This window comes from Artemia franciscana, chromosome 3, assembly GCF_032884065.1.
Source record: "Artemia franciscana chromosome 3, ASM3288406v1, whole genome shotgun sequence".
Classification (NCBI taxonomy): domain Eukaryota; kingdom Metazoa; phylum Arthropoda; class Branchiopoda; order Anostraca; family Artemiidae; genus Artemia; species Artemia franciscana.
This window is the reverse complement of record NC_088865.1, coordinates 18,971,718-18,998,748: the sequence shown is the minus strand read 5'-3', so window position 1 is coordinate 18,998,748 and position 27,031 is coordinate 18,971,718. Positions and strand designations below refer to the sequence as shown.

Below are 27,031 nucleotides of genomic sequence, written 5' to 3'. Positions count from 1 at the left end.
ACAGACCGGGATACCAGGACACAAATTACGACCGGGACAGAGGGAATATAAATGAAGACCGGGACACAGGGACACATCATTAGAATAATGAGGTATAGATCTGAATACGGATTGTTTTTCCCATGGACAATTATAAGTTGCATGTTCAACAGTCAGTAAACCTGACAATCTATTTATATGCACAGACAATGGGACAGCGAAGAATGTTGTATATTCGCATGTTTTACGTAGTTAAAAACATATATTTATATCTATCTCTATTCACAGGTTGGACACAGGGACACAACTACAATGGCGCGTAACGACTTACGCGCGCGGGGGGGCTTGGGGGGCGCGAAGCGCCCCACCAACTAGGTGTTGGGGTGGCGCGAAGCGCCACCCCAACAGCTAGTAAAGAATAATAATATGTGAATACCATTAAAATGGGAAAGCAAATATGATCGAGACTTGCATTCAGACAAGAGATATTTTCAAAATAAAAGCCGTGAATACAAAAGCTAAAATAGGAACAGATGCTTCACAAACTAATTCAAATACGTTTTTATTATGCTACTTCCATAAACTTCGGCATACAAGTTTTTAAATAGGCAAAATAAACTAAAAAGAAAAGCTTATTAAATGCCTGGACGTATAGGGTACCTGTCTGGAGGCTCTATAAGCATAGAGGCCCATTAGAAACATAGAAAGAAATTATTTCTGCAGGGATCACATTTTGAGAGGAAGGGAAAAATTGGTAAAAACTACAAAAGTACATGCAAATTATAGAGGCAACCGTAAAAACAACGAATTTCGATGGTGGGCGTGTACCATGGGAGCATGCTAATTTGTGACACTTGAGTAACTTCAACAAGTACCTTGTCAACCGCCTTTCTTCAAATGTTTTATTTCAAGGATAAACTACATTTTCCCTCGGTAATTGTGCTATTTTCCAATATTGATAAATTAATTTCCTTTCAACTCTAAAGTCAATATAAAGCGCCAACAGAAATAGCCTATTGTGATGAAATTCGTACATATAATATATATATATATATATATATATATATATATATATATATATATATATATATATATATATATATATATAAATAAGTTGTCTGTGTGTGTGTGTGTGTGTCTGTCGAGTGACGTCATGTTTGTGTGTCGACTGACGTCATGTTTTCGACTGACGAAATTACAGACCGGGACATCGGGACACAAATGACGACCGGGACACTCAAAGAGAAAGCGACCGGGACACAAGGAATGTTCGATTAGCAATCACCATCAACAAAGTACCGGGACACAAATGACGACCAAGGGACACAGGGAGTATAAATGACGACCAGGACATAAGTAAAAAAAAAAACTAAAAAAAAACTTTAAAAAAAAGGTAAAAACTACAAAAAAATTAAAAACTAATAAAAAAACTAAAAAAGCTAAAAAACTAAAAAAAAAAAATGAAAAATAAAGTAGAAAAATAAAACTAAAAAAAATAAAAAAAACTAAAAAGAAAAAAGAAAAAAAAACTAAAAAAAAGTAAAAACCAAAAAAAAACTAAAAAGAAAAAAAAGGGGAAAAATACAAAAATTTATTTCATCATATACCATTTCAAAAACGAATGTATATACAGACCGGGACACAAATGACGACCGGGACACAGGGAATATAAGTGACGACCGGGACACAACTACAACGGGGATGCCGGGGGGCACAGGGGGATATATAAATGACGACGGGATACAGGGAATGTTCGATTAGCAATCACCATCAACAAAGCTCAAGGGCAATCATTAGAATCATAAGGTATAATTAAAAAAACTAAAAAAAGGTAAAAAACTAAAAACTAAAAAAAAAGACCAATTCAAAAACGAATGTATATACAGACCGGGACACCGGGACACAAATGACGACCGGGACACAAAGAATATAAATGACGCCCGGGACACTCAAAGAGAAATCACAGACTGGAACACCGGGACACAAATGACGACCGGGACACAGGGAATATAAATGACGACCGGGACACAATACAACGGGGACGCCGGGGGGCACAGGGGGATATATAAATGACGACGGCGACACAGGGAATGGTCGATTAGCAATCACCATCAACAAAGCTCAAGGGCAATCATTAGAATCATGAGGTATAGATCTGAATACGGATTGTTTTCCCATGGACCATTATATGTTGCATGTTCAAGAGTCGGTAAACCTGACAATCTATTTATATGCACAGACAATGGGACAGCAAAGAATGTTGTATATTCGCAAGCTTTACGTGGTTAAAAACATATATATACATATATATATATATATATATATATATATATATATATATATATATACATATATATATATATATATATATATATATATATATATATTCACAGGTGGGACATAGGGACACAACTACAATGGCGCGTAACTAATATGGCGCGTAACGACTTACGCGAGCGGGGGGGGGGGGCTTGAGGGGGCGCGAACTAGGTGTTGGGGTGGCGCGAAGCGCCACCCAAATAGCTAGTGTATATATATATATATATATATATATATATATATATATATATATATATATATATATATATATTCTCCTGAAAAAAAATTAATTCATGTGCATGTTCTTGATTATTCCCCTCGCCCTAATTAGTCGGTGATACCACACAAAACGTAGACCAAAATAAAACTAATCAGGAAGCATTGCAATCAACGCTAGGCTTCAAAAACGTCTACCTTCAATTTTTTAAATTAAGGTGTGGTATTCAAATGAAAGGATCAGTAATTTCCACCTCATCAATTATAGCGAAACTCGCACACAAATTTAATTACATAATCTGTCAGTCGTAGCCGGTTGACCCGCATCATGGCCCATTCTTTAATACGAATCGGATTAGTCAAACCCGACGGGATTTCAGGCGCGAAAACTCAAGGGACTTCCCATCTTCCGCGTAGGTGCACCCTATTTTCTAAGTCTGACCATGCCTTTAATCCTGCCTATAATCCTGTATGTGGTTTCAGCTTTTCCTGGTGTTGTAAACTGAACATCACGTCTATCAAGATAATATTTTTATTTGGGACATTTCTGCAAATCAAAATTTGCAGCTAGACTTGATTATACCAAAAAAACGTATAAATTTAACATAATTTAAAAATAGAGACTTATCTCAAAAACAAAACATTAATCATGTGTAAGTTTCACTGAAATATTCCTTTTTATATCTAACATATTGTCTTTTCCTCTGACGGACCTTTATTATGCCTTACATTAATTTCAGTTAAGTAAGCGAAAATCGTCTACAAGATCAGGAAACCAACAGCAACTATTCTAGCCGCGTTAGAAATAGTTTCCAAACATTTATGCAACCCTGTTCTTCACATAAATGCATATTGAGTCACCAAGTGCGCAGCCCCTTACGAGAACCATCATCTGTCATACCAGAAATCTTTTCAATCTCAAGCACCAATGGATAGAATGCTGGGAGATCTACCTGCTGAAGAACAGGTGATAAACCACCGGTCCTTGGCAAAGGAGAAAGTATTTAATGTCCATCTCTTGACGAATCTATTGACACAAACCCGTGAACCGAAATGGATGGATCTACAACAGAGAGATAACCTACAATTTACTGTGACGAAATCTACTTTTAATAATACTGTGGCATTATTCATACGCAGGTTACTTATTTAAACTTTTATTTTAGTTTTAAAGAAACATCGTGGGAAATTCACGTTTATGAGAAAAAAAATCTAAAAGTAGCATTTTCTAAATAGTTACCACCTTGCACTTTCAAAGACAAGTAATGACGATACTGAGAGGAAAGCAAATGATTAAATCTAAAATAATTCACAATTAGGGAAACTTGTTAAAGTTAAATTCATTTTATTCCAATAATTTATTTCCATCTTTATAGCTATTGGAGCCTTTTATTCTACAGACAAAACATGTTCTATCAAAATAATCGGCACAAAAATATGTGTTGCCTAACCTGTTGTTCGAGCTAAGAAAATACATTTGAACCTTTCAAATTAGAAAAAAATGTCTTCCAATAGGACAATAATCGATTCGCCATGTTCCTTTAGGAAACCCCTCTAAGTTAAGCTTTGCCAATACAACTTGAACGCTTATTTGGCAAACCTCTGTAAGATTCAACACTAGCCACACATTCATCTAAATTGAAAGCAGAGCGTGCAATCGCTCCAATGGAGTCAAACTATAAAAGGCTATTTTTGCCATTTATCCCTTAGAAGTTCGATAGAACAGTGGAAAGCTACAAGAGAGATTGGAACACACCTGCCGGGCTTTAAAAGCTAGTCCAAGTCGGTAGAAAAAACTTAGCTAGTGCCACATCATTCTTACCAGACGGATTCGCGTCCCGATTATACTTACATGGATTAATTTCTTACGAACTAAAAACGGGGTAACCCGCGAAAATTATCCTTAGTAACAAGTTCAGACATATTGGGAAAACGGTCTCGTGTTGTATAAGCGGATATTTTTCCTACAAAAATATTACTCTGAAATTTATAGACGCAGAAAGTAAATTTAAGAAAAAAGTTTTTTTTTCAACAGGAAGTAAGGAGCAACTTTAAAACTTAAAACGAACAGAAATTATTCCGTGTATGAAAGGAACTGACCCGTTCAAAAAGCTTCTCATTCTAATTAAATGGCCCTTGTGTTTCAGGGTCATTCTTTAAAGATTGGGACAAAAGGTAAAAAATTAACGTAAAGAGCGGGGTATTAAGGAGGGGCAGTTTTGATCGTTTCTCAAGTCATGTCAGAAACAACTCGTACGTGAAGAATTTTCCCTTAACCCCTCCCCCCAAAAAAAATTAAAAATTTCTTCCGTGGAAAAATTTCCCCAAACGAAATTCTGCTGGTGATAATTCCCCTATAAAGATTTCCTTCAGTGGACCCTCCGCCGCCCCATGGAAAAATTCCCAAGAGAATTCCAACCCCTCTGAAAATTTCCCTGGACAATTCCAGGAGCATATCCACATGTAAAATGAAATCACCAAAGAGAAAGTAAGACAAAACAAATTTCGAACATGAATTATGGCAAATTTAGTGGAAAAAAGCAGCTCAAACTAATAGAAACGAAAAGCACAACATAGTGCTATCAGAGGTCATATCTGCAGAACAAATGCGTTTATGATACTTCCCATTTTGATTTCAAATATCCCATCACTATAGCCTGAGAACGACATCGTTTTTCCATTATTCTTACAGGTTAAGAGACCGTTTCACAAGTATGTCTGAACTTACCAAGGGACAATTATTACCCCTTAATTTAAGTAGGTAGCACACATAATTTATGCATCAAATGGAAGAAAAGGAAATCCAGGAAACACAATAAAGGAAACACGAAAAACACAAATTCAGGAAATTCTATATGATAAAAATCATATTGGCATCACCTGATAATATAATGACTAAAGTTGAATGAATCCTGAAGCCCTTTATGCCCCCCCTCCCACAGCAACGCATTCCATGGGAATCAATAGTCCAATGAAAACTCAAAATGGAACTCAAAATAAAAATTCTCACAACCTAAACCTTTAACAAAAATAAATACTGAAAATAGAAATCTTGAAATAACAGGAAGTAAAACCTTGGTGTCTCTTCAAAAGACACCGTCATTGATCCTGAATTTACTTCAACTTTATGGGAATCCGGTTCATCCAGCTAATTAGCTTTAAAAATATCTAGTCATGGATTTGTTTCAAAACACAGTCGTTTTGAAAAATAAGCGAAGTAGTAAAAAAAGAAAAATATAAACTACAACTTCCCATACAATGGTCCACTGTAATTCCAATTATTATAATATGACAATGCATAAAAACAAATCTCTTTCCCTTTCCCCATTATTAGTTGCGCTAGAACAAGAAACCAAGACTTGTGGTTGTTACAAACTCACCATGCACAAGAAAGAACATTGTCGTTACTGCAGTTATTATGCACAAGACATACACGTATAATAAAAAATTGCATTTATGCATATAAAAATAACAAGTTATTTAATGAATGGGTTTTTAGAGTTAATGAGACCCCCTCCCACAGGACAAAGAGGTCCCTAGAGGCATTACATATCTTAAAGAGCACAAATGCGTTACATTATTAATTTTTGGAGGTGATTTTAGGATGTATAATATAATTTGCAGCAAATTAAAAACATAAGCATAAATTAGTGTTCAAGGTGAAATCCAATTTTGAAAACTTTTAAGTGGGTATAACATCCGAGTCCATATAGAAAGATTGAGTACAGAATTCATATATACGAAGAACTTTCCTCGAAGAGGCGATATACTCAAAATAAAAGAAAGAGCACACACAATAAACTGCAAGATAAAATTTCAGTTGCAGATAATTTGTCACTTATTCTTCCTCCAGCTCCTGATTGGGTATTCAATTAAAATAAATGCCAAAGTTAAGGGAAACGAGCTATTACCAATATGACTGAAAAGGTTAAGACATAAATGTAACTTTTAAATCCACCCGTCCCTCTCATACTTCAAGATTGGCCTCCTTGTCTAAGTCGCATTTTAACCTTAAAAGTGTAGAAACTTAAGTGCTTAGTACTTAAAAGAGACTTAGGACTTGAAAGTGTAGAGCTAAATGGGGTAATTAACCACAGAATACATCTCAAGCATCAGCTAGCCCACTTAACCTGCCAAAGGTTCCCCAATCTAGCTAACCTATGCCCAATTTGGTCAGATGGATTTGAATTCCTAACGGGATTTTATCTTCTTAAAAGAGAAGAAAAATCCTTTTACGTATTTACTGATAAATTTCAGTTTAATTCTATGAAAATGTTAATAATATTCTCGATGATTCAATTTCTCTTGAATTTCCGATTTTTTTAGCGATAGCGCTATACAGTTTTTTTTTTCAATATTTCCATGGTAAATCACCTACTTACCAGTTTGGCATACTCTTTAATCTGGTAAATGAACTAATTCAGACTGTTACTTCACTCAACCAACACTTAGACCCAGTGGTGCCAACTAGGGAAAGACATTCCCCCTCCCGTAGATTTTGAAAAATACCCTTTTTGGTATTCTCACTGAAGAATGTCTTTGATTATATTAGCATTTTCATTGAAGAAATTGAAAAACCAAAAGCTGAAAAACCTTGATTCTGAAAAATTCAGCCCCTCCCTTTACCTTAATTTTGAAAAACTGACGCTGCTGCTCAGATCCACCCCTTAGATGCTGCCACTGGGGGAAGGGACAAAGATCGACATTGTAAGGGATCCTCGTTGGAGTTTTTGGCAGACGTAAGAGAGCTGACCAAACCTTCAACAAATGCACTAAACAGCATGAATTGCAAGTGGCAAATGGGCAAAAAAAGGACTCAGTTGCTCATTCCAGATATATAAAAAAAACTCCTTCTCTTCAAATTTGTGTAGGCACTAAATCCGAAATGTATTCAAGCAATATTGTCCTATATAGATATATATATATATATATATATATATATATATATATATATATATATATATCATATATATATGTACATATATATACAAAATGATCAAGAGTTAGCAACCCCTTAATCTGACTCGAAACATCAGGAGAATTCGTTGATCAGAGAAGTAGGTCAAACAAGAAACCTTTTATCGCAACAATATATTTCAACAATCACTGTCAAAAGCAAGCCAAAGACAATCTTTTGTTTTGGATTATTTCATCGTTATAGTCATTGTCTAATATATTTAAACAAGTCAATGAAAGCTTTTGCTTGTTTATGGGATCATGATATCAACAACTTAAAAGCAATTACCCTTTATCTAAGCAGATAATAGGCTATATTTTAAATTCAGCCAATACTGATCGAGAACTAGTGTGATTCAAGCTAACGGAAAATAAATATTCTTTATAATAAACAAGATAAGGGGAAAGTAATAGTAAGAGCTGTTAATTCTTAAACTAACCTTTTCAAGTATTTTCTTGGATTAAAACTAGGTCTATCTTTTGTAGGCGGTGTCTAGTGATTAAGGAGTCGGGCTAAATCTTTCGAATTGGGCTAGTAAAATTATGCTTTGCCTGCTAAATTTGGCAAAACTGAACCAGACGAAAACACTATCATTTTCTTATTAATCAAACACATGTTGATTTTCAAAAAGTTATGTAGCAAAATTGGAATTTTGCTGACACAATTGGAAGAAAAGTGATAGATTTTTCCAGGGCTAGTGGCAAACCTGCCGTAGAGTGATTCGTCAGAAAACAGACGGTTTTTAAATACACCAACGTAAAAAAAACATTTGTTTTTACAATCATTCACTAATAATCATATAAAAACTCATAATAGAAACACCATCATTTGAACCCGAGCAAAAACAGCGCAAACATATTACGCAAATAAAACTTCGTTCATTCCTTAAATTTTCCCAAAATACTGATATATGTCTTGAAACGATTCCATTTTGAGTATTATAATACGAGAGGTCACCCTCTTTCCACCACCTGGCGTACACCTCGGAGCATCAGGTATGCCGCACAGTTCCGCCACGCTTAGCAGGAGCCACCTTGATAAGGTATTCTAATGATAGATAAACTGGTGTTGTTTTTCGCCTTGGAAAAATTGGTTCGGGACTCATTTCGCCCAGAACGTAAATAAGTCTTAGAGCAAATAGAAACTCCAGTATTATTATAATGCTACTTTAAAAGCCTGGAATCAATACAGGTTAAGTTCAAATGTAATGTTATTATTTAAAGTTGCGTTATTGTAGGTAGAATGAGGAGAAATATTGTCTTTTGGATCGGGACATAGAACGAAGAGAGATGTGTATCAGTCAAGAACCATATAAAAGAAGATGTTCCCATCCGGAGCACCTGGGTAGAATCCGATATAAGGGTACACAATAGTATGGATTTTTGCATCTAGACTTCCGCCCTACGTCTATTACCCATTATGTTCACATTTTGAACGAATTATCTACGTTATCGATAGTATAATATAGGACTTTGGCACACAGTCGAAAATCAATGGCGTTGTAGGTGTTCTATCGCAGAGCGCACATATGTTGTCTTTAGAAAAACCTACGTTTTCATTCCCAGTTCACCGATTTCAGCAATGAGAATCGAAATGAATAATTAACTAACTGTAAGAGGTCAATTTAAAACTAGCTTATTTTAACTATAAATAACTCACATGTTACCAGTTTCCTAAGAATACGTGTATTACGGCTCCAAAATTAACTGAAAACAGGTTCTTTTCTAAACGCGTAAAAGTGTACGGATTTTATACTATTAAAATAAGCCATTTGTTCTTGAACGATGAAAAGAATGGGGTTTTTTTTCTTATAAACTTTGATAGAAAAGATTAAACATAACTGATAATCAAGTTTATATAAGGAAGGTGGTACCACAATGCAAAGGAAAAACTCGTCGCCATATTAACCCCGTACAAACCCTAAAGAAACTGCCTTTCAGCATTTACTAATGTTAATTCAGAACCTGACTTGAGTTGAGAGCCATCAACGATATGACTGACAATTTTTGCATTACGTTCAATTCTTGTTGACGAAGAGATTCGAGAGTAAATGAATATGCAGTGAGCCAAATGAACCGGAATTCTTTTCGACACAATTTCCTCTTTTCTGACACCAACAAATTTAGAGTGTGTATCCTTTCAAGCAGCGACCAGGAAATGACTACTAGCTTAACCATCATAAATATACAAAATTCGATTTGACTTTGGGACAAGGACGGATAGAGACTGAGCTATTACAAAGCTCAAGGTACCTTCATTTATCCTTTTAGGGGGGTTGGTGGTGGATTTGATAAGCAACAAGAGTCAAAGATAGACTGAACTATAAAGCGATATAAACAAGAATGGCAGGAAGAACACGTAACCTAGCGAATATAGAAAGCAAAAATAGCCTCGCTAAGAAACAGTGGGCACTACTAGCATTGAAAAAGAAGAAAATTTACAAAATATTCAACATATACGATATGACACAAACTTTCTTACGCAATACTAAGTTCTATCTTAATGCAGGAAAGTTCAGAGAAGGACTCAATCGACTATATCCACTAGCTATTGACAGGAATGGTTCTTGGACATATTGTATTATAAATTCATTGTTCCCGTGTGGATAGTATAAGTAAAATTTGATTCTCCTTTAAACACATGGTGAATGATTCTAAGTTGCGCAAACATAGATGTCTCCCCTTGTCATCTAAAGAATCGAATTATTCCCAGCGCCGAAGGTGGCTAAGAAGCGTGTTCTTATTGGATTTTTCCACCGAGGAGGCTTCACCAAGAAAGAGTTAAGGCAACAGATGCTCTTGGAGAGAACCGAAGACTGCAAATTTTGCAGGGAAAAAATTTGCAAAAGTCAATAATTAATAACCACATATGGCTCAGTTCTCCATATTAAGAATATTCGACCTTTTGTATGTACTGGAATTACGACACGTTGCCATATAGTTCCTTTTGATATTCAGCTTTGCCCCTCCCCATGCCCAAATACCAAGTTCAGGGAGCTTGCAGTTTAAATAAATACTTAATTTACTTTTGGAAAGTGCTATCCTTCTCTGAGCTTTAGTGCACTAGTCTCCTTGACCGTCGATTTTCTGCCACTTAAAAGAAAAAGAAAAAAAGATAGAAAATTTACCTCGTTACCTTCCTCCTCTATATTTTCCGACTCTTATAAAGTTAAAAAAAAATTCCAAAAATATACCTTTTCAATTACCTCCAGTATTAATAAAACGTTGAAAAATTCAAACAATTAAGAAAACAAATTTTAAAAAGAATACCATATTTGTGGCTCAGCCACCAAAAGTGTCATCAAATGTCACAATTACCTCAGTCACTGACGAACATGTCATTGCGCGTCCAAGCTTTTGCAGCGGTTAAAAGTGATAAAAATACTCAAGAACAGCATAAATCTGAATGGTCCTTTCCGCCTATTCATAAACAAAAAAAAAATAAAGTTTAGAAAAATGGAACAGATTTTGAATAAGGGTCTGGCCCAAATACTCGCGTCAGTGAGTTCTGGGCTAAAGTAATGAAGCAACAAACCCCAAAGCTTATATAACTCCGCAACGAAGCCCCACTGAATATTCGTTTTGGTCTCTCCATTCGAGCCGGACCCCATCGACCCCCAATGGTTTCTACACGAATATCCCTTTTCCAGACTGTGCCAAAAATTTCGACTTGGGGGGGGGTTGAAAAAAGGCACCTAATTTAAATAAATTTTCACTTTCAGAAAGCGACTCGGATCCAGAATTCCTCTTCTGGTCTTCAAAGAAGTGATATTTTCTATGTAATAGAACTGCTATTCAAACGAGTTTCAACTAATTTTAGCAATATATTTTTCTTTTTAAATCAAAGGTTATATCTCTAGGCTACTTCCTTTTTTACTGTGTGGGTCGCCGTTCTATCTATTACCAACGTTTATTTCTAATCATTTTTTATCTTTTTTTCTGATTGCCGTTGCAAATCTTATTTTAATTACTCTCGAAGGCTTTTCCATGTCTGAATCCTTTTCAACATATATTTTCCAGTTACTTTTTATTTTAATCTATCTTTTCTAATCTTAAAATTAACATTCCATAGCATAGTAGTAAATGCTTGATCTTTTTTCTTAGCAATAATTTCCATCGAGACAAACAAACCAACATAATAAATATGCCACATGCAGCCATGATAGGCACTGTCTTTTGATGACACTTTTGATGGCTATTTCGACGCAATGTCCAGTACCGATTGGTGGATACACACAGACAAGGAGAATAGTGCACTAACCTGTCAGAGGCTTCGATGGTGACGAATTTCAACGGTCTATTCATCTCCAACTGGCGAATCCAAGATGGTGCTGATGACCAAGATGAAGTTCAAACCTATCAAAGCCTGCAACAATCTTTCCAAAAAAGTTAAGTTTAACAACTGATTTGTATTTACTATAAATGAGTCCGAAACTGGCAAGTTAGGGAAATCAATAAATTTTCTGTATGCTAAAACATAAATTGTGGAAGAAAATCATTCGGGCAAAAGGAAAACAAATATAAACCAGAATTTCGAACAATTCAGAAGAGAAGGACATTCCCCGTCTAAAATATACAGAAGCACCAAAGTATACTAAAGTCAGTATATCATTTTGTATGCTAAATGTTATAAAAAGTATATAAAAAATTACGAAATGCGCCAATATGAATAAAGCGGGTATTTGATTACATGTTATAAGTACAAGGAGTCTTGATCATGAACAGGAGCCATCTGCAGGATAAGTGGAATCTTCTAGAGAACCTCCTAATTTTCATTTTTCCAGAGAAAAGAGATTGTCGAAGATTTCTTTAGCGAAACTCAAAACTTTCAAAAGGAGGAAGCGAGATGGAAGCAACTGCTTGGAGCCCCATTACTCACAATTACTCACAATGCTATTCAGATATGTCTTCTTCTGGTGTTTTATCAATATTTTTAAGTTTCTAAGAGTAATCACTACTTTAGATATTTTCCTTACATTAATGTCAGAGCTTACGAAATAAAAATTGTTGATTTGCGTAATTGTTTTTTTTTTTTTTTTTTTGATATAAAATTACTCTGAAAAAACATAAAACGTATAAAAAGATTATGTACAATTATAAGAGCTACTCCTACCATAGTTGAGCCACAAATAAAGAAACTAACTTGAAAGGCTTCCCATTACACTGATAAAAAAAATATTTCAGATTTTGTTGTCAGTCTATATGGTCTTTCTTTACTTTAAGACTTTATAAAAATTCTAAGGACACAACTAATAAAAAAAAATATAGAAAGGACTTAAACCGAAATAAGAAATTAACACCACTTTTATTTATATTTCAAGATGACGATCATCATTTATCAAAAAAAGTAATTACGTTTCCAGGTCAAAAAAATATGTATACATCGATAAACATATAAAGTATTGGGGGGGGGGTGTATGCAGGACACTTAAAAACTAATCAGTGTTATTGTTTCAGAAAAACCGCTAAGAACTTGAACGAAAATCACTTATAAAGCTCATTACAAAATACTGTCTACAGAGCTGAGCGCCATCTAAACTAAGAAAAAGCATCAGCACGCTTAGCTATTTAGACCCCAAAATAAGCAACCCTCAAAATGAAATTCAAGCAAGAAAACATACACTTTTTACCATAATCTTTCGAATCAGGGGTAACTCGGACCTCCCTTAAAGAGGGGCGGGGGAGTCCCATCCTTATAATTTATTTGTTACCTGGGAGTAGTATTACATTCAACTGCCCTTCAGTGTTGATTTTGCTGTAGACTATGCTTTATCTACAGATTTATATTAATAGAAAATTTTACCAAGAAGGTTTTGCCAAGAACAGAATTTTTAGGCAAATCAATCTGCACACTTCTACTGACTAGATATACTTAGATGCAATGACTAGATATACTAACTTTTAATTAATTCAATTTTTAAAGATAGTGTGTCCTTTCTATTTCTTATGGGCCCCTTTCATTAGATTATACAGACATTAAAGGGAGATTTTCTGTGTGAAGCATGATAAGAGTAAAAAATGTTGGCATGAAACATTCAAAAATGTTCACATCAATAAAAGTTTTTGGACCAAAATTATTGGACCGTCATTGCACAAACACTAAGAAAGGAAGGTGACAACAGAGGGAAAACCTAAGCGACATTCAGGCACAAGCTAACAGTAATTGATTAGGACGGGCTCGAAAGATTTTAAGGGTTTTCTCCACCTATGCAAAAAGAATATGAGTGTATCTCCAAATCCAAGCACTATTTTTTTTTTCTAGTTCACATATGACCTGTGTCTTCAATCAATATTGAAGAACTATGGCTCCATGGACAGTTTCCAGTTTTATTCCTTTATCTTTCTAAAGTATACTTGATCACAAAAGAGGTCAATACCTGAATACCTAAAGATCTAAATTAAAAACATACCTCTTGAATAATCTTACATCCTTTAACAGGTCCAATCTGTCCAAATAGAACTAGAATCAGCTCTTCAGTCACACTTGGGTCAAGGTTTCCAACATACCTATAAACAAAAAGAGTAACATTGTGAAATCTGTAATATTGTGCAAAATTAAATAATATTATTCAAAATACCAAGAAAATTTTGTGGTGTCTAGAAGAAGGAAAACAAATATAGCAAGACAAAATTAAAAGCTTTATATAATTATTTAAAGAGCCAAAAGAAAATTTTCCCATCCTACCTGAAAAAGTTGATTTTTTTATTTTTCATACTAAAAATGAAAACATGTGGTGTCCATACTATATTTTGGAAATCGTAACCAGTTTTTACATCAAAAGTGCTCCTTGCTTTCACTTCTACTATGTAAATGTTCCATTTTTCTGTGAAGCATTGAAAAAAACATTTTCAATACATTTGTAGATTAAAGCATGTTTTGAAAGTTTTTTTATGTTATTTTACTAAAACTTAATCTTTTTCACCCTTCATACTCAAACAATCTTTTTTGGCAATTATGTAGAGCAAGATGAGATTGGTGATACAAGCCGTTTAATTTTACACCAATATTAGTTTTATACATTACACTATCTATGGTATGTTCTTTTAGAAGGGAGGGGGTGGCTGCTCCATCATATAAATGAAAATAATGTTTGTTTTAAGTTATAAAATAGTTCTATACTTAGATTTGAAAGTTTTGTTTTGTCTAATTTTCATCCTAAATTACAAACTTCATTAAAAACTGACAACCCAAAAACCAGCCTTATTGACATATGGCTTTTTGTTAAGTATAGTTGTAGAAGTAATAAAGAAACCTATTATGCTGGTTGATATTCAAGAAACAATATGTTGACTGAACCTACAAAACAAAAACTGATACTTACAAAGTACGAGGAGTGTCTTCACTTCCGGATAAATTCTGAAAAAAAGAAGGAAAAATTTACAAAAATAATTTAATATTGTTCTTTCAGCTGTTAATATATGTTAATATTTAAGTATATATATATATATATATATATATATATATATATATATATATATATATATATATATATATATATATATATATATATATATATATATATATATATATATATATATTCTCACCCAAAAGGCCAGCTATATGGGCCTCTTGATTAGAAAAAAGCTCACTCTGGAGTTTTTTGTCATATGAAGCTCTGCTTTGCTCAGGCAGGGTTTTAACAAGGAGCCTTGATTAGGTAGTGCTCCTACTTATTATCCTTGTAAATGAGGCTTTGCTTAACTAGGGTCTTTTGGCCTTTGCAAGAATTCTTTTTTTGTTATGCATTTTTGACATCAACTTTTCTTCCATTTTCCTTTGCAGTTTAAAAAAAAATAGTTTACATTATATATGCAACTTGTGTAAGGCGGTTTTAAGGGCACAGTAAAGCTGAACAAACAACCTAGAAAAACATTGCCAACTTTTCAAACTATAAAACATTAAGCTCTTCCTTTTTCTTTTTTTGTACAGCTTTTAGTTTGTTTTTTTTCCAAGAATTTACTGGTGTTCATTTTCCAATTTCTATGTTTGTATACTGTTACTTATCTTTAAGAGATTGTTTCTCACCAAACTACTTGCTGTAATCAGTGAGTGGGAGCTCAGAACCCAATAATCAGAAATGCATCAAATGTAATTGTATTAATTACACATTAAGGAATAATCCTTATTACCCTACATTTCACTTGCCAGTAATAAAGATATATGATTTTGATCACCTCTCTCTGATGATAAAGGCTCAGCTAAAATAATACATCCCAGGCTGTGACACACCCTTGTTGCATCACTACTTGCTGATGGATGACTTAAAAGCTTCAGCACTAGGAGATAAAACTGCTGTCACAATATAAAAAAAACTTCACAGGCCAACTTTACAGTATGAGAAGAATTTTTTATGCAGCCTAGTGTAGGAATGCTTCCATCAGAATCTCAGGGCCTATGTTCTAAAGGAGCAGTCAAACTGGAATAAATTTGAGATGATATTTTGAAAAAAATTCTCTTCTATTTCATCAAACAGGTTCTTTCCTCCTTAGATAAGACTAATTGGTTTATAGCTGCTTGCATGATCTCTATTCCCAACTTTGTGTATTGATTCATTGAAAATATAATCTTGATTCTTTTTAAACATTTTCATATCCTTTACCAGACAGAATACATGTAATTGGAAGCCTTTAAGGTGATTAAAGTAACGTGATTTGCTAGCTGCAAGAATTCAGAAGACTACAATTTTTACAACTTTTGATTCTTTGACAATATTTTCATATCCTTTGCCAGACAGAATATATATATAATAAATGTAATTGGAAGCCTTTAAGGTGAATAAAGTAACATGATTCACCAGCTTTGTATCAGCTGTGGCAATCCCAAAGGTATGGTTTGACATCTTTTTTAATATTTAGATTTACTGCCAATATCCTCTAATCAAGCAAGCTCTTTGAAAAGGTGTAGTCTGTTTTCTACTATTTCATGTAATTGTCAGTGTTTTCAAATAATTGATTGCTCTTTTCAAAAGCATGCTGTATCCCCTTCTCTCACTTAGATAAATGGCTAGGATATGAAGCTTTTGATATTAATTTTTTTTTGCTGTATCTTGGGTAGCTACACAATTCTTTAATGTACAAGCAATTGGTCCTTACAACAATCATAAAGCCCAGACCACATTTTTCAGATATTTTGCTCTCCTCTTAATTAGGGTCATATAAAATAATGTCTTTTGAGTTATAGCTGCCAAAATGCCAATCATTGGAGTTCATTATTAGTTCAGATTATTATGATAAACAGTACAAAATACTTGAGATCTGATCAATAATGATCTGCTTTATTTCTTCATTTTTCTTTTCCATATTTAAGCTTTTGCATCAAACTGTGAGTCTACTTTTACAGATAAAACTGGTAATCTACCTGATATTAAACAGGAATTTTTACAATACTTTATTAATTATATAAAACCCTATGCTACAGAACATTGTATAGATTTTGAACTGTCATATTTGCTAAACAGCAAAAATGATTGTTCTACAATTGGCTGGAAGGAAATGACAAACAAAAGGGGCAATATAATTAAGCATGCTTTTTCTTATGGTATTTTGTAAAGATGGCAATACTGTCACCTACTATCACACAGATCTTTGGGAGCCTCCCTACTGGATTGAGGCTAAAAAATGCAATATAATTGAAACTCCAGAATTAGATGAAAAAATCTCAGGGAATATACTTTCTCATGAATTTTACCAGTGAAAAAAAAAATGTGTAATACATTACCAACAGTTTCAAAATTTTATTAACTACCATGAGTATTCCTATTAAATACATTATCTTAACAACACTATATATTATTTTTCTGTACTTGTTCTATATCTCATCTGAAACTCAGTAAAAAAAAAAAAAGTAGAATGTAACCTATGTTAAGCCTTTTTTATGTCAAAATTTACTTCTTTAAGACTTATTCTTCTGTTAATAGTTGTCTTTGCACAGCTTTCTTTTGATGAAAAAAAATTGTAGCAGATTATTAATCACTTTAAGAGTTGTTGTGCTTCAAGGAATGTATCTACAGCCCAAACATGGGTTTGCAAAGGTGTTTTTAACCTTATGTGTCAGGTTTGCAAGGTTCTATGAAAATGGGGCCTGATTAAAAAAAAAAAAAAAAAAAAAAAAAAAAAAAAAAAAAAAAAAAAAAAAAAAAAAAAAAAAAACAACATACATTTGGTTTTGTATTTGACCAATGGGAACTACCTATTCAGTATAAAGAATTTCTGAGCCATAGGAAGTTGTGAGAGAGCAGGCATGAAAAAAAAACTTCCTGGACACCAATTAGATATTTACAGTAAATTACCTTTAATTGCATTACCAGCAAGATAAGTTGATAATCTAAATTACCAGTGTAATTGGCAAATTAACAATTTTTGCATGTCTGCATTCTGATGCAAGTACAACAACTCTAGACCACAATTAAAAGCTTTTTGGCAGGATTGGTAAAAATGATAAGACTACATTTGGTAAAATTCTACATGATGGGTTTTTTGCTATCTTATTGGTTGAGCCATGTAATAGATTCTATGTGACTTGCATTCAACACCTTCTAAAAAAACTGCATGGCAAAGTTGAGAGAGTCTATTTTTTATCAAATTTTGATTTGAGTATATTTGATGATTTTGGTTACTACCAAGATGTTTCTGAACTCAAACTGACTCCTTCAATTTCTCAGGCTTTTATCTCACTTCTTCAGGAATTTTTTTTTTTTTTATGCTCTATTTTTATAGACAAAAAACTTTAGAGTTACCAAAAAGGATGCAATGCCCTAATTTAATATCTCTCTTTTACTTGGAGAAACAAAGAGGAACAATTAGCAGGGAAATTTCATAGACTATCATAGGCTACACAAAAGAAATCAAGGTCAATAAATAAATAGGGGTATAGAGAGTAACAGAGCAGTTTATGCCCTTTTCTGATTAAGCTGAATTTCTAACTTTGTTTCTTGTTTCACTAGATCTCTACCCTCCCAATGCCTGGACATGGCCCAAGGCTATATCCTAATGTGCTGGTTTACTGAAACCATTAAACTTTTGGACATCATATATGGGTATATATACTTACAGAATACCATAAGCTACATAAAAGAAATCAGGGTTATCAAATGAAAAAAGTATAAAAAGTAACAGTGCAATTTACATCATCTTCTGGCAAAGTGGTCATAAGGGCCAGCTATCCTTCAGCTGGGATGAAACTGTATTGGTAGTGGATATCAACTTAACACTATGATTTTAATGCAACTAAACAAGGATTTTGTCATCTTCTAAGAACAAACCAAGTGGCAGATTTGGAAGAACAAACCACCTAAACTTCATTCTGTGAAATATGGGTAAATTGTCTTGTAACACAAATGCAAGATAGTCTAGCAAAAAAAGGAATTAAACTCCCTATTCAAAGCTCCTTTCAAATACGGCAAAATTCAAGCAGAAGAATTTTCCAAAATCTTAGAAAATAGTTGCATGAAGAAAATGACATGGATTAAATTATCACCAAGAAAGGCAAAAAGAATATATTCCTTCTCTATTTCAAAGTGTTAAAAGAAAGCACTGAATGACTAATCTAACAGCATTTATTTTCCTAGCTGATTTTTGTTCCATGAATAGCCTTAACCCCAAAAATTTTTCCTATGGCATGGTTTGGGTGCATAGGAAACATTACTGGAAGTTTTAGTCAGCTAAATCAACTACTTTCCCAGAAAGCAAGAAGCCCTTCACCTGGAATCTTACCCTAAATACGATGATTATTACTGTTGTGTCTATGTCCAAGCTTCCTCTTGCCCTTATGCCAAGAAATAGCCCAAGATTATACATAAGAAGTCCTGCTGATTTGCTTAAACCATGGTGTTGGTCTATTTCATTGCTACTTCTAAATGTAATGCTATAAAATTCTAAAAAACTACTTTAAGAACATTCAATTAATATTTAGAGGTTGGTCATTTCTAAAGGAAATATACTAAACAAATATAATTAGTAGCAATAGATTTCTTATTTTGACACTGTCAAATACCATGGTTACTTTTCTGATCAATAGAGACATCCTGCCTATTATACACCAAAGATTTTATTGTTTCCTTTTAGGTCTAGCTTTTTAAATATTCCTAGTGCTATATCTGAGTCCATCAGGGGGGGGGGGCTGTGCATTGTCAGAAAGATGGCCAACAGCTAAACATTTTTGGTAAGTTTTTTTTATTAATGGAATATTGAGATAGCTAAGAAATAGATATATCTTTAGAATCAGAATTTCATTTGGGATCCAACTTTAGCCTACTGTTCATTTGCATTGGAAATGGGTTTTATCTATAATGATTACCTATCCCCTAATTATGAAAAATACCATGAATTGTATATACCCTTTGCAATAAATTTTTCAATGCATCAACAAACAATTAAAAAGGTTTGAAGAAAAGACCAAACCTCCAGTACACAAATACAATTACCTTAATTTGCACTTTAGAGCAAATTTAATGTCTATAGGCCAACTGGATCTGTTGTCCTCCATGTTAAGGATGGTGAATCTTTGTCACTGTGGTAGGGCCCAGTGACATGTGGTAAGAGGTCTGCTAGAAGGATACAATTTAATCCTACTCAGTAAAGGTGAACACAGGGCAGGTATGGTCTTTCCCAGTTCCAAAAATTGTAGTGAGGTATATGGACTAACAACAAGTCCTTTCACCTCTTTGACTTCTTCTTCAGAAAAACTAGCCACTGGAAGCACTATTCTCCTCCAGTCAGAAAACAATGAATACATGCAATTATGTACAATAATACACTGTTATTGATTGTGGGAAGTGCAAGTACCTGAGCTACCTGTCCCCAGCAGTTTAAGGCCACTAGACTGGCTGGTACCAATATGGCTCTTCCTACTCATTCCCGCTCTATTCTGCACAATCAAAAACTATAGATAAATCACACCCTTTTAAAATTGACTTCTTCAAGCTTTAATTGCTACTAAACAATATTTCTCTTCTTTAAGATATCAATTGATACCTTAAATATCTTAGATCAATATCCCAGGACAGGTTAGAATCCAGGATAGCTGTATAAGCATTTGGAATCTTAGCCAAGGAGCAGAAACACTTTAGAGCAATAGTCTCCTCACTCTGAGCCTGGCAATCAAACAATACATGCTGGATTGTTTCATCTGCTGAAAAGCAGACTCGGCATAAAGGGGAATGATGTAGTTTCCAATTGAATAACAAGCTATTTAGAAGTAGGGCACCTGGTTTCAGTGAGTTATATAGCACTGTATTTAATCTTGTATGAAACGGAGATAAAATTAATTTACTGTGATTAACAATGGATCTTTGCCTGCTAATATCTTGTGAATTGAGGTCAGAGGAAGGACTAGGAATTAACATGGAAGCCTTTGCTGCTAGAGAATCAGCCATACCATTATATTTGATGTCTTTATGACTTGAAACATGTTGAAAATAAACCTCATTTCCTTTGATCTTAAGATTAAGAAGCTGTCTTCTAATATTTTGTAAATCCTTGTCATTAATATTTTGGATCAATAGTTATGCTGATTTGGAGTCAGAGAGACAGAGTATATTTTCAGATTCCATGTTATAATTTATAAATGCATCCAAGGCCAGGCAGATGGCACATAATTCAGCAGACAAGATAGAAGATCCCAATGGGAGAGGAGAATAGATGTTCAGATTCAGGGATGGGACACATGCTCCTGCTCCAGCTCTTTCCCTCTGGACAGATCCATCTGTATATATTTTCCTATAGTATATATTTTCATTGGAATAAACTGAAAGATTCAACTGTCAGCACTCCATCCAGTCCTTCCAAAACCAACTTGACAAAGGGTGGGAGAAGAAGCAGTAGAGGTTCAACTGCCAGTCATCAACTCAAGAGCACTACAGGTCTGGAAGACCTTAAAGCTCTCAGATGGATTAAGGTAAGGTAATAAGTTCTACTTGACAACCTGGTGGACTCATTTCCCATGGAGAGGACTCAGTAAAGGGATATGCATAAGGGGAGTGTTGATTCCAGTTTGGGACCTCCAATTGAAACTTATTCCATGATGAATGGGCACTGGGACAGGCTGATTTCCAAGCAAAGGTATGTGCATATACAGCATGCTTGGTTCCATAAGCCTGGATTTGCAAGAAATATTTAATCCTTAGACTGGATGCTCTTTCACTTAGAGATGCCAATCCCAACAGTATTTTTAACTTAGACAGAGGAGTATGCTTATGCACACCCAAAGCTATTTGAATAGCAGAATTTTGTAAAGATTCAAAGATTTTGAATGAGGATAGAGGACAAGCTGAAAAAATTTGAATCCCATATTCTATATTTGAATGAACATATAATTCGTAAAAATCCAAAATAATTTTTGGGTGACATTCCCATTTACTTCCAGCAAATCTCTTTAGAATACAAAGCCTCTGAATAATCAGATTTTAAAGAATCAATATGTTCATGCCACTGCATTTTAGAATCCATAAATAAACCAATTAACTTCACTGAATTGCAATATGGGATCTCCCTTGAGAAAATTGTTAGTGGATTAGGAGAATCTGTAGTACCATTAGTAAATATAATGACTTTAGTTTTACTGATTGAGATTGGGAAGCCAAATGCTAAAGAGAATCTCTGGACTAATCTTACATCCTGTGGAATAAGACTTTGAAGAAGGCCAATACCCCTTCCCAACTTCCAAATAATCAAATCATCTGCATAAAGGCAAAATGATGCATGAGATACTTGAAATTCACAAACATACAAGTTGAATAGAAGAGGGCTCAATATTGCACCTTGAGGAAGGCCTCTTCTAATGGAACATAACTCACCTCTAGAGTGATTTACTTGAACATAAAAACATCTATCAGTTAGAAAGGACTCCATAAAAGGTCTTTGATGACTGTTCTCTAGTTATTCAAAATCAACACCACCACACAACAACAACTTCAGATAACCTTAAATTGCACATAGGAGCAATCTAAGGATTTATCCTAATAGAGCTCCAGAATGATGACTAAAGTTGTATACAAAGCTCAGTAGTGACAAGGTGTTGTTCCATGTTTGGTAGCATCCCAATTGAGTGTTCACTCTCTGGAGGACCACCAATAGATTCAACAGCAACTGCTTCATTAGATAGTTTGATCCAACTGTTGACAATGCATGATGAAAAGAATTGAGTGCAGACTACACATAGTAGGCTGCTTGACAAGTTTCAGGTGATGATCTCTATCTCTAGAGTTGGCACCAATGGTAGGGAATAAGGGAATAATCCTGGGAGAGTATTAGCCCTTGATAGCTTGTAGGCTAAAATGGCATCCCCTCTATTTCTCCTGTAAACTAGTGTAAGGATATTCAGCTTTGATAGTCTAACAGGGCAGGAAAGCTCTCACATACCAGATATCATTTTAGTGGCATGTCCCTGCAAATCTTCAAGAGCTTTTTTGTCTCTTAAAATATGAGGAGGCAAAAACAATTCCAGCTTCAAGCTTAGAATGCACAAGTCTCTTATATGAAAGAAAGATGACTTTAGGGGAACAAGTGGAAATAGCATGCTTAATCAGTCCCATGGGTGAACTAGTTCATTATCAATAGTGACACCTAGATCCTGCTCATTATTTACAGAGGAGAGTGGGTGTCATAAGAAAAAATAGAGCAGCAGTTAAAGATTATTTTGTAGCAGGACATGATCTTCACCAGACAAAGCAGGTCCAAGATTCACTTTCAATGTGTCAAAATGTCATGTTTTACACTTTGGGCACAAGAATATCAATACAACTTACTCTCTTTACAGTCAGTCCCTTTCTCCAGTGTTGGAAGAATGTGACCTAGGAGTAATCGTTGACAATCATTTTGAATTTAGCACTCATGCAAAGAAGGCAGCAGCATCAGCTAGCTCATCATTAGGGCTCATAAAAAGAACAATTTCCTCCTGTTCTCCTAAAATTCTGAGCCTTTTGTATAAAGGACTTTTTGGCGAATGCTTGAGACAGGAATGGTCCTTGCATCCCTCTTTTTCAAAAAAGATGTTAGAATTCTTGAAGATGTCCATTGAAGAGCCACTAAGATGGTGAGTGGACTGCATGAGCTCCCTTACCCTACAAGGCTATGCAAGCTGAAACTCCTATAAACTCTGGTTAATAGAAGAAAACAGGGTGATGCCATTCTGGTTCATAAACTTATTAATTCAAAGGCACTTCCTGATCTTCTTCCTCTGATGTCTCAGGACTCTTATACAAGGGGACATAACTTCCAGTTATCCAGGCATTTCTTCTCAAAGCAGCAATGTGCCCATTTTCTTACCAACCTCTGAAACAAATTACTGCCAGATACCATTGCTGCCCAAACCACCAACAGCTTTAAGAACCATCTTGACAATGAATGGTCAACAAAAGAATGGAAGTATCACTGGGAAGCACTTGAATCAGCAACATCAAACCACTAGTCAAGTGTATGTATTCAACTACATGTCATGGATTATCAACTCTGGAGTTTCTACAAGGAAAAATCCTTAGATTGCTCCAAGCTGCCAATTAAGGTTAAGGTAAGAAGCTTCAGGTTGTCTGCATAAAGAGTTGATTTACTGATGATAATTGAAGGAGCATCATTGATGATGATATTAAATTGTTTAGGACCCAAAACACTTCCCTGAGAAACTCCACTCAGAACATGCATACAGGAAGAAAGAATACAATTACCAGAGTCATCAAATAACTGAACACATTGAGATCACAAATAAAGAAAATAAAGTATCCAGAGCAGGAATTTCTGTTCAAGGTTGACTGCACATAATTTAATTGCAAGTTGCCAGTGACACACTTTGTCAAAAGCTTTAGAAAAGTCAAGTAGAATCATGTCAGCAGGCACCCTCTTATCAAGCAACTTTGTGATGAGATCATAGAATTCAAGGAGATTTGAGTCAACAGATCTTCCTGAACAAAAGCCTCATTGTGAACTGTATAAAACATTAGTTGCTTCAAGGTGTTTAGCTACTACAGAATTAATTATTCTTTCAAGAACCTTAACAACAGCTGATGTCATGTCAATGGGTTGATAATTTTCAGCAAGGTTCTTTCTACCTTTTTTTAAACATAGAGATGATATGTGCAGTTTTCCAATTCAGAGATAATCTGGAAAGATTTAATGATAACTTGAACAGCAGGGAAAGAGGCTGACACAAAAACTGTACAAAATTCATATAGGATACATGGGTGAATGCCATCTGGACTGGCAGATTTATTCTGTTTGAGGGATGTAAGTCACTTAATGTAATTTCCAGATGAAGTCTGCAAGGTGATTGGGTATAAGAAGCAACTTCAGTGTCCTAGCAAGAGACTTGTATGATGAAGTTGGCATTGGTGGGTAATTGAACAGGACAGACAGTCCCACTCAAATTTTCACCAATTGTTAATACTATTTCTTGGCAAGTCTCTACTTAAAGGATACAGCTGTGGCATAATCAGAATTTTAGCTTGAACATTAAGGGGTGATTGGCATCCAATTATAATTATGGCAATTGAATCTACTAAATTTGGAGGACATTAGAAAAGGGAATTAAATCGCATGTGTTTCTTCTTTTGGGAAATATTTTGATTAATGAAGAAAGATAAAAAAACAGTATCCAACTGACCAAAATTATGTAAAACAGAAACCTTTATATCTTGTTACCAAAAAGGAATTGAGAAGAATTGAGTATATCTATGAATAGCTAAAAACCTAAGCTATGCATCAATATGATTGTTATTAAAATTATTTATGATCAAATAATTGAAATTATTAGTTTTTTGGCTTATCTGAAGGAACTCTTTTTGGAAATGTATCTTTTATTACTTGATATTTATTCTACAGATTGTAAATATTAAACATAGTTTTTCCTTTTCAATTGCTTGTCAAAACAGAGACCATGTTTTTAATTTATGCTGATAAATTATTGGTGAAAAATTCACCAAGAAGGAATAAGGATAAAAGGATTTTGTTACTACCCTCATTTTGCACCATAATTTAGTAAAATATGGGTGGTACAAAATTCATCTCAGTAAAATTCTAGTTAATTGACTTCTTGGTATCTCAGAAAGGGCTTAGGTTAGGAAAATGAAACTTTCAGGGATGGGTCTAAAGGCTAAAGTATGTCCCAGGAAGGTATTTTGAAGTACCTACCTCTACTTCTTCTCCCTCTAGAAGGCCCTGACCTTTAAAAATATGTGTGTCATAAAAGTGAAACCTTGCAAAATAGATCTTCTCCTTAAATGAAGTATATCAAAATATGAAGTATTGAAATTGAAATGAAGTATATCAAAATTATTTTCAGCTTCATAACTTTGCTCAATCCCAATTTATAAGGTTTTAAAGATATGCAAATACATTTCCTAAATTTAAAAAAAAACATTGATATGGCTCAGAATTTCACTCAAATAACAGGAATTGAATTTTTCAGAGCTAAAGGCAGAGAAAAAGCAACTGGTAACTGAAAATTAATGTAAAATGTTGTTTTATCAAAATTTTAATAGGTCATGTAGATAGGCTAGCTAAGAAACAAACTTACCTCTAGAATCAGAATTTCACCCAGAATCCAAATATGACATTTATTTCCTTTGCAAATTCAATTTTAAACCATTTCCAGGTCCAGAAATACCATACCTTTTCCTCTTACTTTTGATAGCCTACAGCTTATATACCTATGTTAGAATACATCTTGTTAAAACCAGTTTATCTATACATTGCAACAAAATCAACAATCAATAAATGCATGGGAAATATGTAACATAGGTTTAAAGTTGGGTGAGGCTAGAAAGGATATGTTGGGTTAAGTTACATTAAAATTGAACTTCCTATGGAAACAAACATCAAAATGTGATTCAGAATGAAATTATTATAGTAAAGGGTAATTTTACTTTTCAGCTAACAGTGCCCTTCTTTTTTTGCAGGCATAAGTAGGGTATCTCATTTATGTGATAGCCTAGGCTAGGCCTATAAAACAATAAAAAAGGGCTTAAAAAAAAAGGAAAAACAAGATAAAACCGGAAATAGTTTGCAATTTTGGTATCCAGGCGTCTACTTGAACACAAGGATTAACAGGCTGTAACTCAGGTGAGGTATCCTAACTTAGGTTAGTGCAACATAGATTCACTAGCCTAGGCAACAAGTTGAAAGCTCCTAAACAAGGAACTAAAGTTTTATATACTTACATGCATTCTAAAAAAAGCTTAAAATTGCTAATAAAACTTCGAATTTAGAGAGTAACTAGGAATATCTCCCTTAATTGTGTGAATAATAAATTCAAGCAATGCAACACCGGCTGTGGTCTTTTCTTCAGTAAACTCACATGTTGAGAAAGAGCACTAGCCACAGAGTAACTACGAAAGCCCGTTTTTAGTTTGAACCTAATTAGTTTCAATCTATCATCATTTGAGGATGGATGATTCATGGAAAACCTTGCCTTTAAATAAAAGACGTGAACTTTTAGATAAGTTCAAACTTTTAGAGAAGCATTCAAGTTTGGTAGGTATTCAATTTCTTACCATTCTAAACTTTTCGCTGCGACCATAGGTATTTGTTTACAAAGCCTTTTTCTCCCAAAAGCAGTGGAAGTCGTCGGTGGCTT

The 27,031-nt window shown here is 34.3% G+C and overlaps 1 protein-coding gene across 1 annotated transcript in view; it reads right to left on the bottom strand.

The window, feature by feature from the left end:
- The window catches only part of LOC136024979 (nucleolysin TIAR-like), a gene marked incomplete in the record, with an annotated part of 241,291 nt that extends 214,520 nt beyond the window's left edge, over window positions 1-26,771 (bottom strand). The window contains 3 exon segments of the mRNA XM_065700589.1: window positions 13,881-13,977; window positions 14,793-14,827; window positions 26,616-26,771. Of these exon segments, the coding sequence (XP_065556661.1) occupies window positions 13,881-13,977; window positions 14,793-14,827; window positions 26,616-26,621 (138 nt within the window).
- Window positions 26,772-27,031: the final 260 nt, after the last annotated feature.